This window comes from Schistocerca nitens, chromosome 3 (genome assembly GCF_023898315.1).
Source record: "Schistocerca nitens isolate TAMUIC-IGC-003100 chromosome 3, iqSchNite1.1, whole genome shotgun sequence".
NCBI lineage: Eukaryota > Metazoa > Arthropoda > Insecta > Orthoptera > Acrididae > Schistocerca > Schistocerca nitens.
In genome coordinates this window covers 62,465,323-62,479,168 of record NC_064616.1, presented here as the reverse complement: position 1 = coordinate 62,479,168, position 13,846 = coordinate 62,465,323, and the positions used below count along the sequence as shown (strand labels likewise).

Here is a 13,846-nt window from a genome sequence, read left to right as displayed (position 1 = left end):
TCAACGAAAGACCAGTTTGTTGATTCATCGCTGTAGAATATTTTTCATTGTTGACAGAGTCGCAACCTCACCTCTGCTTGCACCGCATCATCATTATCGAAGTGAAGTCCTCGAAGGTTTTATTGAAGTTTGGGAAACAGATTAAAATCAGATGCAGTCAAGTCGGGACTATATGAAGCATGATCTATGACAGTGAACCCAAGGTGTCGGATTGTTGCAGATGTCGCAGAGCTCGTGTGTGGTCTGGCATTGACATGCTGAAAAAAGGGTTCTCCATGTGTGGACGAACCCTTCGAATTCGAAACACCATTACAGATATGGGCTGCAAGTGAGGAAATCCATTGAGATAAGCTACTTTCACAAAGGGTGCGTTATTATTACGCAGAGCCTATGAACGAGTATCACGAAAATGGCAAAGCTGGTCGAATGTTCAAGTGCTACTGTCGTGAGCATGTGCGAAAAGAGTTAGCACAGTGAAACTAACCACTAGGCGCTAAATGATTGAACGTCCATGACTCTTCACAAAATGTGGGGTTCGGAGGCTTGTCTGCTCTGTGAAGTAGATCAGATAGTGATCTGTGGCATTTCTGCCGAAAGAGCATAATGCTGGTGTACCCACAAATGTTTCGGAGCACATCGTTTATCGTACGTTACAGCTTCTCAGCAAACCACCCCCACGTGTTCAGATGTTGACCCGACGACATCGTCAATTAAGATTGCAGTGGGCACGGGACCATAGGGACTCGACCGTCGATCAATGAAAACGTGTGTGAACAGCTGCTCGAAATATGCAGCACGTCGCGGACACACGTTGGTCAGAGCAGTATTATGCTGTGGAAGACATTCTCCTGCGCTTGTGTGGGGCCTATGGTAGTACTCGAAGACACGCTGACAGCTGCAAAATACCTGCATCACTTGATGCTGGATGGCACCCCGACTGAGATGTTATCTTTCAGCGGTATAATTGTCCGTGTCTTGGAGCAAGAACCGTGCTATAGCGGTTTCAGGAGAATTACAGTGAACTCACGTTGATGACTCAGCGACCAGAATCGCCTGATGTGAATCCTCTGGGGGCCATGTGGGTCGCTGCTGGGCGCCATCACCGAGTACGCAAATCAGCGGCTGGTTATTAACGCGAATTATATGATCTGTGCGCAGGCATCTAATGTCACATACCTCTACAAATCTACCAACAAACTATCGGACCCTCGATACGCAAAGTCAGTGATGTATTTCGTTATTTCGTTCCACAGACGGACAAACACACTATAAAGCACGTGGTCATAGTGTTTTGGTTGATCAGTGTAGCTACGTTGTACGCCGCTTCAGTTCGGAGCCCTCTAACGGCAGAGGGCTGCAAATATGTAGGCTCGATGAATATAGATGTAGAATGTAAATAACGTTTGAATTATGTAAAAGCTTTATGAGTTTTAAAAAAAATACAGGGAGACTTCTTTTCAGCACGCTCTCGTAGTAGCTGTAGTAGTTGTAACAGTAGTAGTATTAACGATATTAGTTGTTCGTCCCTATCGTTATGCACAAAGTCATTAGGTGCACTCAAATCATTCTTAACTGAATTACATCGTTTTACTACTACTTACCATACTAAATTTACTGTTCTTTTTCATGTATTTATGCTGTAAAAATGCTGTATATATGAAACCCTAGTAAGATGTAAGACACGAACTGCAGGCCGTAATCTGATCAGGGTAAACAAAAAAATAAATAAAATGGGACCTAGACGAGAGATAAGTGTTTTTAAGCTAAAACAAGAACAGAACGTCACTCCCAAGTGGTACAGTTCTCTCATTGCTGATGTATTTTTCAAACAGGAGGATCCTCTAAACACAAGAACAGAAAGTTCCACAAATAAATCAATAACTTAAGAAATCCGTAAAGGTTATTGCGTCTACCGGAAGTACAAGAAAGCTTTGTATCAAAGGGTCGAAATAATCACAGTGTCACTGTGAAAGAGGATGTTTACTTTTCATGAATACCTGCCGTGAACGGATCCGAAGACATGATCACCCAGCGCAGTTACTTCTTAGAAGACCCGGATTTTGCAGAAAGAAGAGCGATGATGGAGAAACAAGAGGTTGTGAAGTATGGAGAGGATAGTATACTAAAGGCAGGAACACTGAAGACAGCAGTTTGGCTTTTACGTGGGGCACTCAGAAGCCATCGTGATGTAAATTAATAGCTGTTTTTAGATCACTTGAGTGCAGTTCTAATATCAGTTTCGTAAAATTGTTGTTGTCCAAAATATTTTATCTTCCTATATCTTGCTACTAAATTTGTGTCTCTTTTCGTGATATCGAACGATAGGTCACTAATTTGCTGTAGTGAATGCCCACAAATATTGGTAATGTACACCATCACCATCACAGAGACTAGTTTTCCTATTTGGGAAATATTGCGGGCTTATATGCATTTTCATTTATAATTTTTGGGTACCAGCTAGAACTAAGAATTTAAATTTTATGCTGCTAAGTTTCATATAAGTTACAGTTCTTACCATGGTGCTTAGTATCCTTGAAAGTTTCTCTTGGGATATCTTTGTTGCGCCGACTGCACACGCTGGGTCAGTATCTGAAAGTCAAAGCATAGCTTAAAATTGCATCAATCTGTCATCTGCGAAGACTATGCAGACTGTATTTATCTGGTTAAAAGAGGCTTATAGGTAAAAAATCAGTGCCGTATAAATAATAAATACAGTTTCTAATGTGAGAACAAAAGCAATTGGATTTTAATGGGCTAGAGTATCGCTAACTTTGTTTCTTAGCACTTTCAAAACATATCTATTTAATAGTAGATTAGCTCAACTTGTAAGGCTGAAAAAAGCAGTAATATAAGGAAGAGACAGCAAGAAAGATTTCCAATACCTTTTGAGGGATAAGAAAGTCCCTTGGTTGCCCTTTACTGTGCTTTTTGGACATTCTCAAACTTATTTTTGTGAAAAAATCTTAATTCTATATAACCAACAATATTAGATTACAGTAATGTTTCTCTTGCATCAGTTCGATGTTTATTTGTAATATTTTATATGCACAGATATAAGTTTACAGTTAGCCCTATCGAAGTGCCATCTTTCCATAACAAATCAACTAGTACTTCTGGAAAAGCCAAATCTTCTTGGTATTAATCACGTTTCTACAAACAGAATCGATTCGCCAGCTCAGCATCGTAGTTTTAAATATAACACTATGAAACCAATCTAAAAACGTTGATAGTTATTAGTTCAGTGAATTATGAGTTCTTAAAACAGAATCAGCTATACTAAATTCTATTGGTACATGTTAACAGGTAACAGGTATCATCTTTAAGGTTCTATCTGCTTCACTTCGCTTATTTTACTTCTGCGGCATTGCCAATTTCGAGTGTATCATCTCATGCAAAAAATATTTAACATTCTTTTTCTTCACTTTATATTTTTTTTCAGATCCGTTTTTTACTATAACAACAGCAGAACGAATTCCTACAGCAGTCATTTACACAATTGAGCCGGCGCTCCTTTCCTTATAGAATGATTTCAGGAGAAAGAAATATCTTAAAAACAAATATTACGAAAAGATTTAACCTGGGGAACAGTTATTTCTGAATCTTACTATATGAGAAACAACAGAGTGACCGATGTGAAATGTTACATACTATTTTTCTTTTCGTTGAGCCTCTGTGTTAATGATGAAGTCCAAAAAGAGTCACTTTCAATCTATATAGCTTTTCCTAGCCGAAGGATAGGGAAATTAACTCTTTTGTAGTCTGAAATGAAATCTGAGCGGTCCATTGCACACTGAAATAGAATAGGCAGCCATTGTAGCGGTGGCATGTTAGCTCGTGACGGAGTAAAATAATGAAACCCTACACTTTATACCGACAATGTTCTGGGACTGACGAAGAATTTTTCATAACGGGAATTTGACTCCATAAACATCGAAAGACAGCGCAAGATCATCAAAAGGCTTTTTATGACTATTCGAAACAAGAATAACGGGCGGATATTAAAAAACGGGTTCAGTGCACGACAACATTCGCCAACAAACCGCACGCAAAACATTGGCGCTCCGCACCAGTTTTCGTTGGTATATTCTGTTCCATTCGGCTCATCCTTCCCACCTAGTACCATAGAACTTCTTTCTTTCCACCATATTAATGCGGCACATGGACGGAAAACGTTTTTCACCTAAAGAAGAGGAGAATGATTCCGTGTACGTTTGGTCAAGGCATTATCAAATGGTTCAAATGGCTCTAAGCACTATCGGACTTAACTTCTAAGGTCATCAGTCCCCTAGAACTTAGAACTACTTAAACCTAACGAACCTAAGACATCACACACATCCATGCCCGAGGAAAGATTCGAACCTGTGACCGTAGCGGTCGCGCCGTTCCAGACTGTAGCGCCTAGAACCGCTCGGCTACCTCGGCCGGCAGGCATTATCGATAGGGACGCGCGTAACAAGAGAAAAAAAGCTAATGCCCCTAATATTTGGAAAATTATGCATATTACGTGGCTGTACCACAATATTTTCACTTAAAATGCGACGGAAGCGTCAATAGAAATACACCTTTTTTTTCTATTCGAGAAATACACTCCTGGAAATGGAAAAAAGAACACATTGACACCGGTGTGTCAGACCCACCATACTTGCTCCGGACACTGCGAGAGGGCTGTACAAGCAATGATCACACGCTCGGCACAGCGGACACACCAGGAACCGCGGTGTTGGCCGTCGAATGGCGCTAGCTGCGCAGCATTTGTGCACCGCCGCCGTCAGTGTCAGCCAGTTTGCCGTGGCATACGGAGCTCCATCGCAGTCTTTAACACTGGTAGCATGCCGCGACAGCGTGGACGTGAACCGTATGTGCAGTTGACGGACTTTGAGCGAGGGCGTATAGTGGGCATGCGGGAGGCCGGGTGGACGTACCGCCGAATTGCTCAACACGTGGGGCGTGAGGTCTCCACAGTACATCGATGTTGTCGCCAGTGGTCGGCGGAAGGTGCACGTGCCCGTCGACCTGGGACCGGACGGCAGCGACGCACGGATGCACGCCAAGACCGTAGGATCCTACGCAGTGCCGTAGGGGACCGCACCGCCACTTCCCAGCAAATTAGGGACACTGTTGCTCCTGGGGTATCGGCGAGGACCGTTCGCAACCGTCTCCATGAAGCTGGGCTACGGTCCCGCACACCGTTAGGCCGTCTTCCGCTCACGCCCCAACATCATGCAGCCCGCCTCCAGTGGTGTCGCGACAGGCGTGAATGGAGGGACGAATGGAGACGTGTCGTCTTTAGCGATGAGAGTCGCTTCTGCCTTGGTGCCAATGATGGTCGTATGCGTGTTTGGCGCCGTGCAGGTGAGCGCCATAATCAGGACTGCATACGACCGAGGCACACAGGGCCAACACCCGGCATCATGGTGTGGGGAGCGATCTCCTACACTGGCCGTACACCACTGGTGATCGTCGAGGGGACACTGAATAGTGCACGGTACATCCAAACCGTCATCGAACCCATCGTTCTACCATTCCTAGACCGGCAAGGGAACTTGCTGTTCCAACAGGACAATGCACGTCCGCATGTATCCCGTGCCACCCATCGTGCTCTAGAAGGTGTAAGTCAACTACCCTGGCCAGCAAGATCTCCGGATCTGTCCCCCATTGAGCATGTTTGGGACTGGATGAAGCGTCGTCTCACGCGGTCTGCACGTCCAGCACGAACGCTGGTCCAACTGAGGCGCCAGGTGGAAATGGCATGGCAAGCCGTTCCACAGGACTACATCCAGCATCTCTACGATCGTCTCCATGGGAGAATAGCAGCCTGCATTGCTGCGAAAGGTGGATATACACTGTACCAGTGCCGACATTGTGCATGCTCTGTTGCCTGTGTCTATGTGCCTGTGGTTCTGTCAGTGTGATCATGTGATGTATCTGACCCCAGGAATGTGTCAATAAAGTTTCCCCTTCCTGGGACAATGAATTCACGGTGTTCTTATTTCAATTTCCAGGAGTGTATATTGCATCCATACTTACAGGACATGTTTAATACACTTCGCCTCTATACCAACCAGGATATCAACGGAGAAAATATCAATCAATCCTCTGAAAGAGCACAATAATCACATTGTATCGAAATTCTTGCACAAGATTCCGTAGGTTTCCTAGTAGCGTTAGGTATAAAAGATACTTCAAGCTTTCGACGGGTTCCTCGTCGTCATGATATGACTATAGCATCTGATGCTGTGTTGTTCTTCAACTAATTTTACACTTCATATAGCTATAATTATATCGTGTCGGTGTCATGCTATGGAAATAATTTAAGCCTGCATAGATTATGTCGATGCCTGAAAGATCTGTAACTCTAGGCTCCATCATCCCAGACACCGTCATAATTCGTGGAAGCATATTTATATTCCTTGGACTTCGCATGACGTCATGATAACGTAAGTCGTAAAACTGTTTAATATAAAACTAGTTGAAATAACAGCACTACATTAATTACAACTTACAGCTATCGACGATGCTTTCAAAACGTATCATTTAAGCCCCAACTGGAGAAAAAGGTAATTTTACTGATGTTTTAGAAACATACTGACATCATTTCTGCTTGACAACTACTACTCCATTGATGAATTGCTGAACAGATTAACATTTGGAAGGGGGGGGGGTTGGGGGGGAGGTCGGTAGGGAGTTGTTCAGTTCCTAAATTTAAATGTAAATTAAGGTTAAAGTAAAACCCCATCGCGTAAGTGTGGATCATTTAGCCACGTTTCCAGTGATATCATGTATTATATTTGTGAGCCTTATTATAAGTTCTACGTCTTTGAGAGATATCGCAGATGTGATGCACACAACTTGCAAATAACTAAGGTAACTAAAAGGAAGCAGACGCGTGTGGCGGGACCCGCACCAGAGAAGGTCTGTCAGAAAATTGTTCTATGTATTGCACAGAATTGATATTGCGCGTCTGCAGATTACTGACTGGTGATCATCCCCGATAACTCGCGTATTCCTGATGGTGTACTTGGCGTCGGTGGCCCTGCAAGAAACGTAGGAGAACAAAGTCTCTGCAAGCAGAGAGCGAAGAACATAAGGTAGTTGCGTTAACGTTATGCTCAAGCGAAGGTTTCCCAGGCTTTCTCCACAAACATTTATTAAAGTGGAAGGCACACTTCATCAACTCCATTACGAATTCACCTTCGAAGTCACCTTCTTCAGCACATAATGATCGCTTTCGCTCTCTTACAACAAGAAAAACAGCAAATTTTTGAAGAACACGCCAACGGCTTCAAAGAACTTCTTTACTCTTTAAAAATTCCTTGTATTGTATACAGTTGAACATCCGTGATCTCTGTACGAGACAACCAGCCACACATCTTGGAACAACTGTGGGAAACGCAGGAAACAGCACGACACCGGATATCAGCAGATGGTCATAATTGCGTCGACAGCGCATTGGTTCCATTATTTTCATAACTGTCGAGTTGTTGGCTCACCTTTAAAGTCTAACAGCACAAAAATGCACTTTCATTGACTTATAAAACTTCTCAACCTTATGTGAAACCATATTCGCAGTTGTCCTAGAGTAACATGTTGCCTTGAAAACCTAGAATACCGCCGGCCGCTGTGGACGAGCGGTTCTAGGTGTTACAGTCTGGAACCGCGAGACCGCTACGGTCGCAGGTTCGAATCCTGCCTCGGGCATGGAAGTGTGTGATGTCCGTAGGTTAGTTGGGTTTAATTAGTTCTAAGTTCTAGGGGATTGATGACCTGAGAAGTTAAGTCCCATAGTGCTCAGAGCCATTTGAACCAACCTAGAATACCTTGATCTCAGTGTAAATGTGTGTACATACTGATGAGACAAAACATTATGACCACCTGCTAAATAGCTTGTCTGTCTGTCTTTGAAACGAAATACGTCACTGATTCTGCTGATTCTGAGTATCAGGGATCCGACAGCTTGTTGATAGGTTTGTGCAGGTAGATGTCTACGTACAGGTCATGTAATTCGCGTAACTAACGGGCCGCTGATTTTCGTATGTGGTGATGGCGCCATACAACGACCCGGATGGGTCCCATAGAATTTACATTAGGCGAGACATCAACGTGAGTTCACTATAATGCTCCTCAAACCAGTCAAGCACGATTCTGGCTCCGAGACACGGACAATCATGCTGCTGAACAGGTCACATGCATGCACAGGAGAATGTCTCCCATAGGATAATACTGCTCCCACCAGCCTGCGTCCGTGGCGTGCTGCACGTTTCGAGCCGCCGTTCACCTCGATGACGGAGTTTGTGAAGATGACAATCGACCTAGTGTAGCAAAAATGTGATTCACCCGAAGAGCCCACACTTTTCCACTGACCGACGGTCGAATCCCTATGGTCCCGTTCCCACTATAATCGTAACTCACGATGTCGTTGGGTGAACATTTGAACACGTAGACAAGGCCTGCTGCATAGCTCCGTGTCCAACAATGTACGACAAAGGCTGTGCTCCGAAACACTTGTGCATACACTTGCCTTGTGCCCTTTCGGCAGAGATGCCACAGATCACCATCTATCCTACTTTACAGAGCAGACAAGCCTCCGAACCCCACGTTCTGTGAAGAGTCATGGATGTGCAACCATTTAGCCCCTAGTGTTTAGTTTCACTGCCCTTCTACCTCTTTCCATACATGTTAACGACAGTAGCGCTCAGAAATTCAACCAGTTTCGCCGTTTTCGAAACGCTAATAATGTGCCCTTTTTCAAAGTCGCTTATCTCAATGGATTCCCCCATTTACAGTTCATGTCTTGACTAGGGTGTTCCCCAGCCGTGTCTGTTCCGCTTCCATACTTTTGTTACAGTGTCACGTGCCCGCAACGCTACCAGACAGCATCTAACATCGCGCTGGGCAGTGGTCGTAATCTTTCGGTTAATCAGTGTAGCCGGCCGGTGTGGCCGATCGGTTCTAGGCGCTTCAGTCTGGAACCGCGCAGCCGCTACGGTCGCAGGTTCGAATCCAGCCTCGGGCATGGATGTGTGTGATGTCCTTAGGTTAGTTAGGTTTAAGTAGTTCTAAGTTCTAGGGGACTGATGACCTCAGATGTTAAGTCCCATAGTGCTCAGAGCCATTTGAACCATTTTGAATCAGTGTATGTTTGATTAACAGTCATGTCAAGTAGTACTTACTATTTCGACTTATGATGTGTCCCGTACCCGAGCGAGGTGGGTGAACAGTATTGATAATTTCCTGCTTGAATTTAGATATTTAATGAAGATGGTGAACGTCAGAGTACCGTTTTCCTTAAAAGGGCAACTCCTCATCGCACCCCCACAGATTTTGTGGTAAGATAGCTCACTGGATAGCCCGTCAAAAACTGAACACAGCTCAAGCATGAAAACAGGAAGAAGGTGTACTGAACTGCGAAAGAAAAAGGAAACGATCCAAGCTCAAGATACGCGACGTTGAGTGACTTTGACTGACCATGGTGCCGTGGGCACGTGCTCATGGACTTGGACTGTGAAACGGGAAATCTGGGTTCAAACCTCTCTCATGCCTCACTTTTTCACAAAATTATGAACTATCCGTCCGGTAAGTGACGTGTCCGCATGCTGTATTCAAATTTGTGCCTGCATCGTGGTGTCACGTCTATTTATAAAAGCGACGTGTAACGAAGGTACCTCCAGACGTATGTACCTCCTATTTGTTCTACACAAGTATCACATGTTATGCCTCTTGCGTTCCGTTTTGGAAGTTTTGACTCTTGAATTCCTTCGTTGTAATATAGTTCACACCGGTTTCTTTGTTGTTTTCACTTCCGTAAGAGATCTATGAGGTATCTCGCATTCTGTCACTACTCATCACATTTACTTGTGACTGTAATATATTCGTACCAAGTGTCTTATATTCTACAACCAGTGTATTGTGTAACAGTCGCCAAGACTACAGAAGGAGAACAGACACGTTAATGACCGGACGGGAAGTTCATAAATTTGTGGTAAAAAGGGGAGGCTCAAGGGAGGTTCCAACACAGACCCGAGTCACCGATGTTGTGCTGGCACGTTAAAGTAGCAAGTTCAAGGCTGCATGTCCGTTCCCCACACAGACAATTTAAGTGGCTAGAGCTGTGTTGCTTGTATGTATGGCAATAAGCATTAATCACACTAACTTTCATTACGTCTCTTCACCGATGAGCCAAAACATTATGATCATCTGTTTAATAGCGCGTTGGTCCACAGTAAAAATGCAATACATCAGCGATTCTGCTTGGTACGTACTCTGTAAGTCATTGGCAGGATTCCAGAAGTATGTGGCACCAGACGCCTTTGCACAGGTCAACCAACTCCGGCAAATTACGGGATGGTGGTTTACGGGCACACAGCTGGTGCCAGATATGTGTTCCAGTGGGTACAGATCAGGCACATTTGCTGGCCAAGACATCAATGTGAGTTCACTATAATGCCCCTCAAACCACTGCAGCACGATTCTAACCTTGCCTCACGGACAGTTATGCTGCTGGAAGATGGCATCGCCGTTGGGGGAGACTTCAACCACGAAGCGATGCAGCTAATGTTCACTTAGTTCATTGCTGTCATGATACCTTCGATTGCCATCACAGATTCCATGAAAGCTCATAGCATAAATCTGCTCTCACCAGCCTGCATCTGTGGCGTCGTGCATGTTTCGTGCATCCATTCGCCAGAATGACGGCGTGTAAGGACCCAACCGTCGATCTGGTGTAGCAAGAAATGCGATTCATTGTACAGGCGACATGTTTCTATTGACCCACGGTGGAAGCTGAGAGATACTGTGCCCACTGCAATCGTAACTGACGATGTCGTTGCGTCAACACAGGAACACATAGTGGTCGTGTGATGTGGAGCTCCATGTTCAACAATAGCTTTTGAACGGTGTGCTCCGAAACACTTGTGCCTGCACCAGCATTGTGCTCTGTTGTCAGATCCGCCACAGGTCGTTGGCTCTCCTGGTTTACAAATCGGGGGATCCTCCGACATGGACGTTTTGTGGTGAGACGCGGTCGTCGGCTACTCGTTATTTCACCTTCCTTCAACCACCTTCCGTAGGTGCTCACCAAAGTAGTACGCAAACGGATGACCAGGTACGTCGTGTCAGAGAATCTCGTTTCCAGCCGCAACACCGCCACAGTGTGCCCTTTGTCAGAACTACTTTTATCAGTTAATTTTCGCATTTGCGTTCCGTACCTTCGTTATAATGACTGTCTAACGTTTCTCTTCCGCTTACATTCTTTTCTTACTGCGTCACGTGCCCGCAACACCACCAGGAGCCTTTCAACCTCCCGGTGGGCAGAGCTCATAAGGTTTTGGCTCATCAGTGTATTCATGCCTTCAGCAGACGAAGCGTCAACTGAAGCAAAGGAGCGACATTTCGCAAGCTGGAAACTCTATGGGTTCCAGGAACACGTGCGTCTTTATTTATTACGTTGGTCGAAAACTTTCGGTTACGCGGAAACGCAGGTTCAAATGGTTCAAATGGCTCTGAGCACTATGGGACTTAACATCTTAGGTCATCAGTCCCCTAGAACTTAGAACTACTTAAACCTAAGGACATCACACACATCCATGCCCCAGGCAGGATTCGAACCTGCGACCGTAGCAGTCCCGCGGTTCCGGACTGCAGCGCCTAGAACCGCACGGCCACAGCGGCCGGCGGAAACGCAGGTGTAACTCGTTGTGTAAATGAACGCTTTCCTGCCGAACGCCAGACGGAGCAAATATTCCGATAGGACTGCGCTGTGAGCTGTGACAAACGAAACCTCCATTATTCTTAAACATATTCTGCGAATGGCTTTTCTGGCCCACACTGACATACTTTCTTCCCATATCCTATCTTTGCATTCTCCTACTCCCGTTCTCAATATGTTCTTCACCGTCTTTTTATAATCATAATTATTTTAAGAGTTCGTGTGGCTTGCACTTTTGATAACATGTGTTCCGACATTGTGTGTCTTTAGCATTTGGGTATATACAGGGTGGTCCATTGATAGTGACTGGGCCAAATATCTCACGAAATAAGCATCAAACGAAGAAACTACAAAGAACGAAACTCGTCTAGCTTGAAGGGGGAAACCTGATGGCGCTATGGTTGGCCCGCTGGATGGCGCTGCCATAGGTCAAACGGATATCAACTGCGTTTTTTAAAATAGGAACCTCCATTTTTATTACATATCCGTGTAGTACGTAAACAAATATGAATGTTTAGTTGGACCACTTTTTTGGCATTGTGACAGATGGCGCTGTAATAGTCACAAACGTATAAGTTCGCCGACCTCATCATCCCAGAGCAACACTTATACCCACCGTTTTGGTTTCTTTCTTGGGTATATTTCAATCTTTATCTTCCTCTACAGTTTTTTTTTCCATCTACGCCTCCATCTAGTAGGCCTACCATGGAAATTATTACCTGATATTCTAACAGATGGGCTATCTACCTGTCTCTCCCTCGCCGATTCTGCAGACGAATTTATTTTTTATTTTGTCACTACGCTTAATTCTCGACAACTGTCTGTTATACCACATCTGAAACGCTTAAAGTCTCTTCTTTCCTCTATATATTACTAATCTGGGGCTTTACGTTGAATTTTTCATTATTTCTTTCACTTTTATTTTCTTTTAGCAACGGACTTTCTCTGAGCCACGAGAGCGAATTGTTTATGAGTGGCCAAGACGTCACTGATCCATTTTGAGTATCATAATATACTCTGTTGTAAAGCCAGACGCGTTCGGTCACTGCCTTCTGTCAATGATACTCATCCTATAACCACATAAAAGACCACGATCAAATCCTGAACACCACCCCTTGCTACTAACTGATGTCTGATTACATGCTGGTAGTTATCGTCTTCCTGTAATTTATGTAAACTGCGCTCTCTGTAACCAAGCTGTACACATTAAAGGCAGTAGCAGCTGAACATTAGTAACTGATATTTCTTTGGTGTTTTTCCGTTACTGATAGAGCATAATGAACTCTACTGTACTTGAAAATGGCTTCTACAGAAAATCTTAAGTCGCAGTTACGTCTTACGCACATACTATATCATACAAGAAAAAGATTTACGTGAAGGACTGATCATACGGTTGCCCCTTCCTTTTCGTGTCTATTGTTGCGTTTGCTGGAGCAGGCAATGGCCTGTCTCTTCTTAAGTGGGCACGTACTGGCGATTGAGGACAGACGACGGCAGGCTTTGTGCATATTTCACTAGGGTTGTCTCCACTGGCTAACGTGCTGAATATTGCACTACACAGGCCGAGTTGAGGAGAGACGTCACTTGTGAAATGGTCTGCCGCCCACGTTTCGTCACTCGACGTTGCTGACAGATTACGTTTAGATGCTTGGGCTGAAATTTAGACCTGCATTTTTTATGAAGCGGCATTGGGTCAATCACTCCTCACGCAAACCTATTGAATAACGGTAGGAGATGGTGCTGTTTCAAATTTCATCACGATTCCTGTGAAATTACAGCGTTCAACTAGCGATGTCACTGACGTCTAACAATATAAACAGCTTTAGCAGTCAGAAATAGACAGAAGCACGTTTCGATTTCTAATAATTATTTTCAAGAAGATAAGTATCATGCACGAGTGTTGCTCTTCATGTAATCCCTCCCAAATGCGTCACATGTTTCAGACGAATGTTATCTGACGTTATTTTACTATTGCTGCACACTACATGCGACACTAGATGTATCACACGTAGACACATGAGACTTCGTAACGAAAGAGAAAAGAATCCGTGCTAAGGTCCAATGGACTTTTCGTATGCCAAATGTTCACTTCAGTGTGACCTGTATGTTTTAATTTTTGAATGTAGCTCTCCCCGTAGCTTT

At 44.3% G+C, this 13,846-nt stretch overlaps 1 protein-coding gene across 1 annotated transcript in view; it reads right to left on the bottom strand.

Annotated features, from left to right (window-relative positions):
* LOC126249073 (uncharacterized) overlaps positions 1-13,846 on the bottom strand; it is a 215,600-nt gene that overhangs the window by 21,931 nt on the left and 179,823 nt on the right. The window contains exon 4 of the mRNA XM_049950725.1: positions 2,516-2,589. Coding sequence (XP_049806682.1) covers positions 2,524-2,589 — 66 coding nt within the window. The 3' untranslated portion in view covers positions 2,516-2,523. The remainder of the gene's footprint in view (positions 1-2,515; positions 2,590-13,846) is intronic.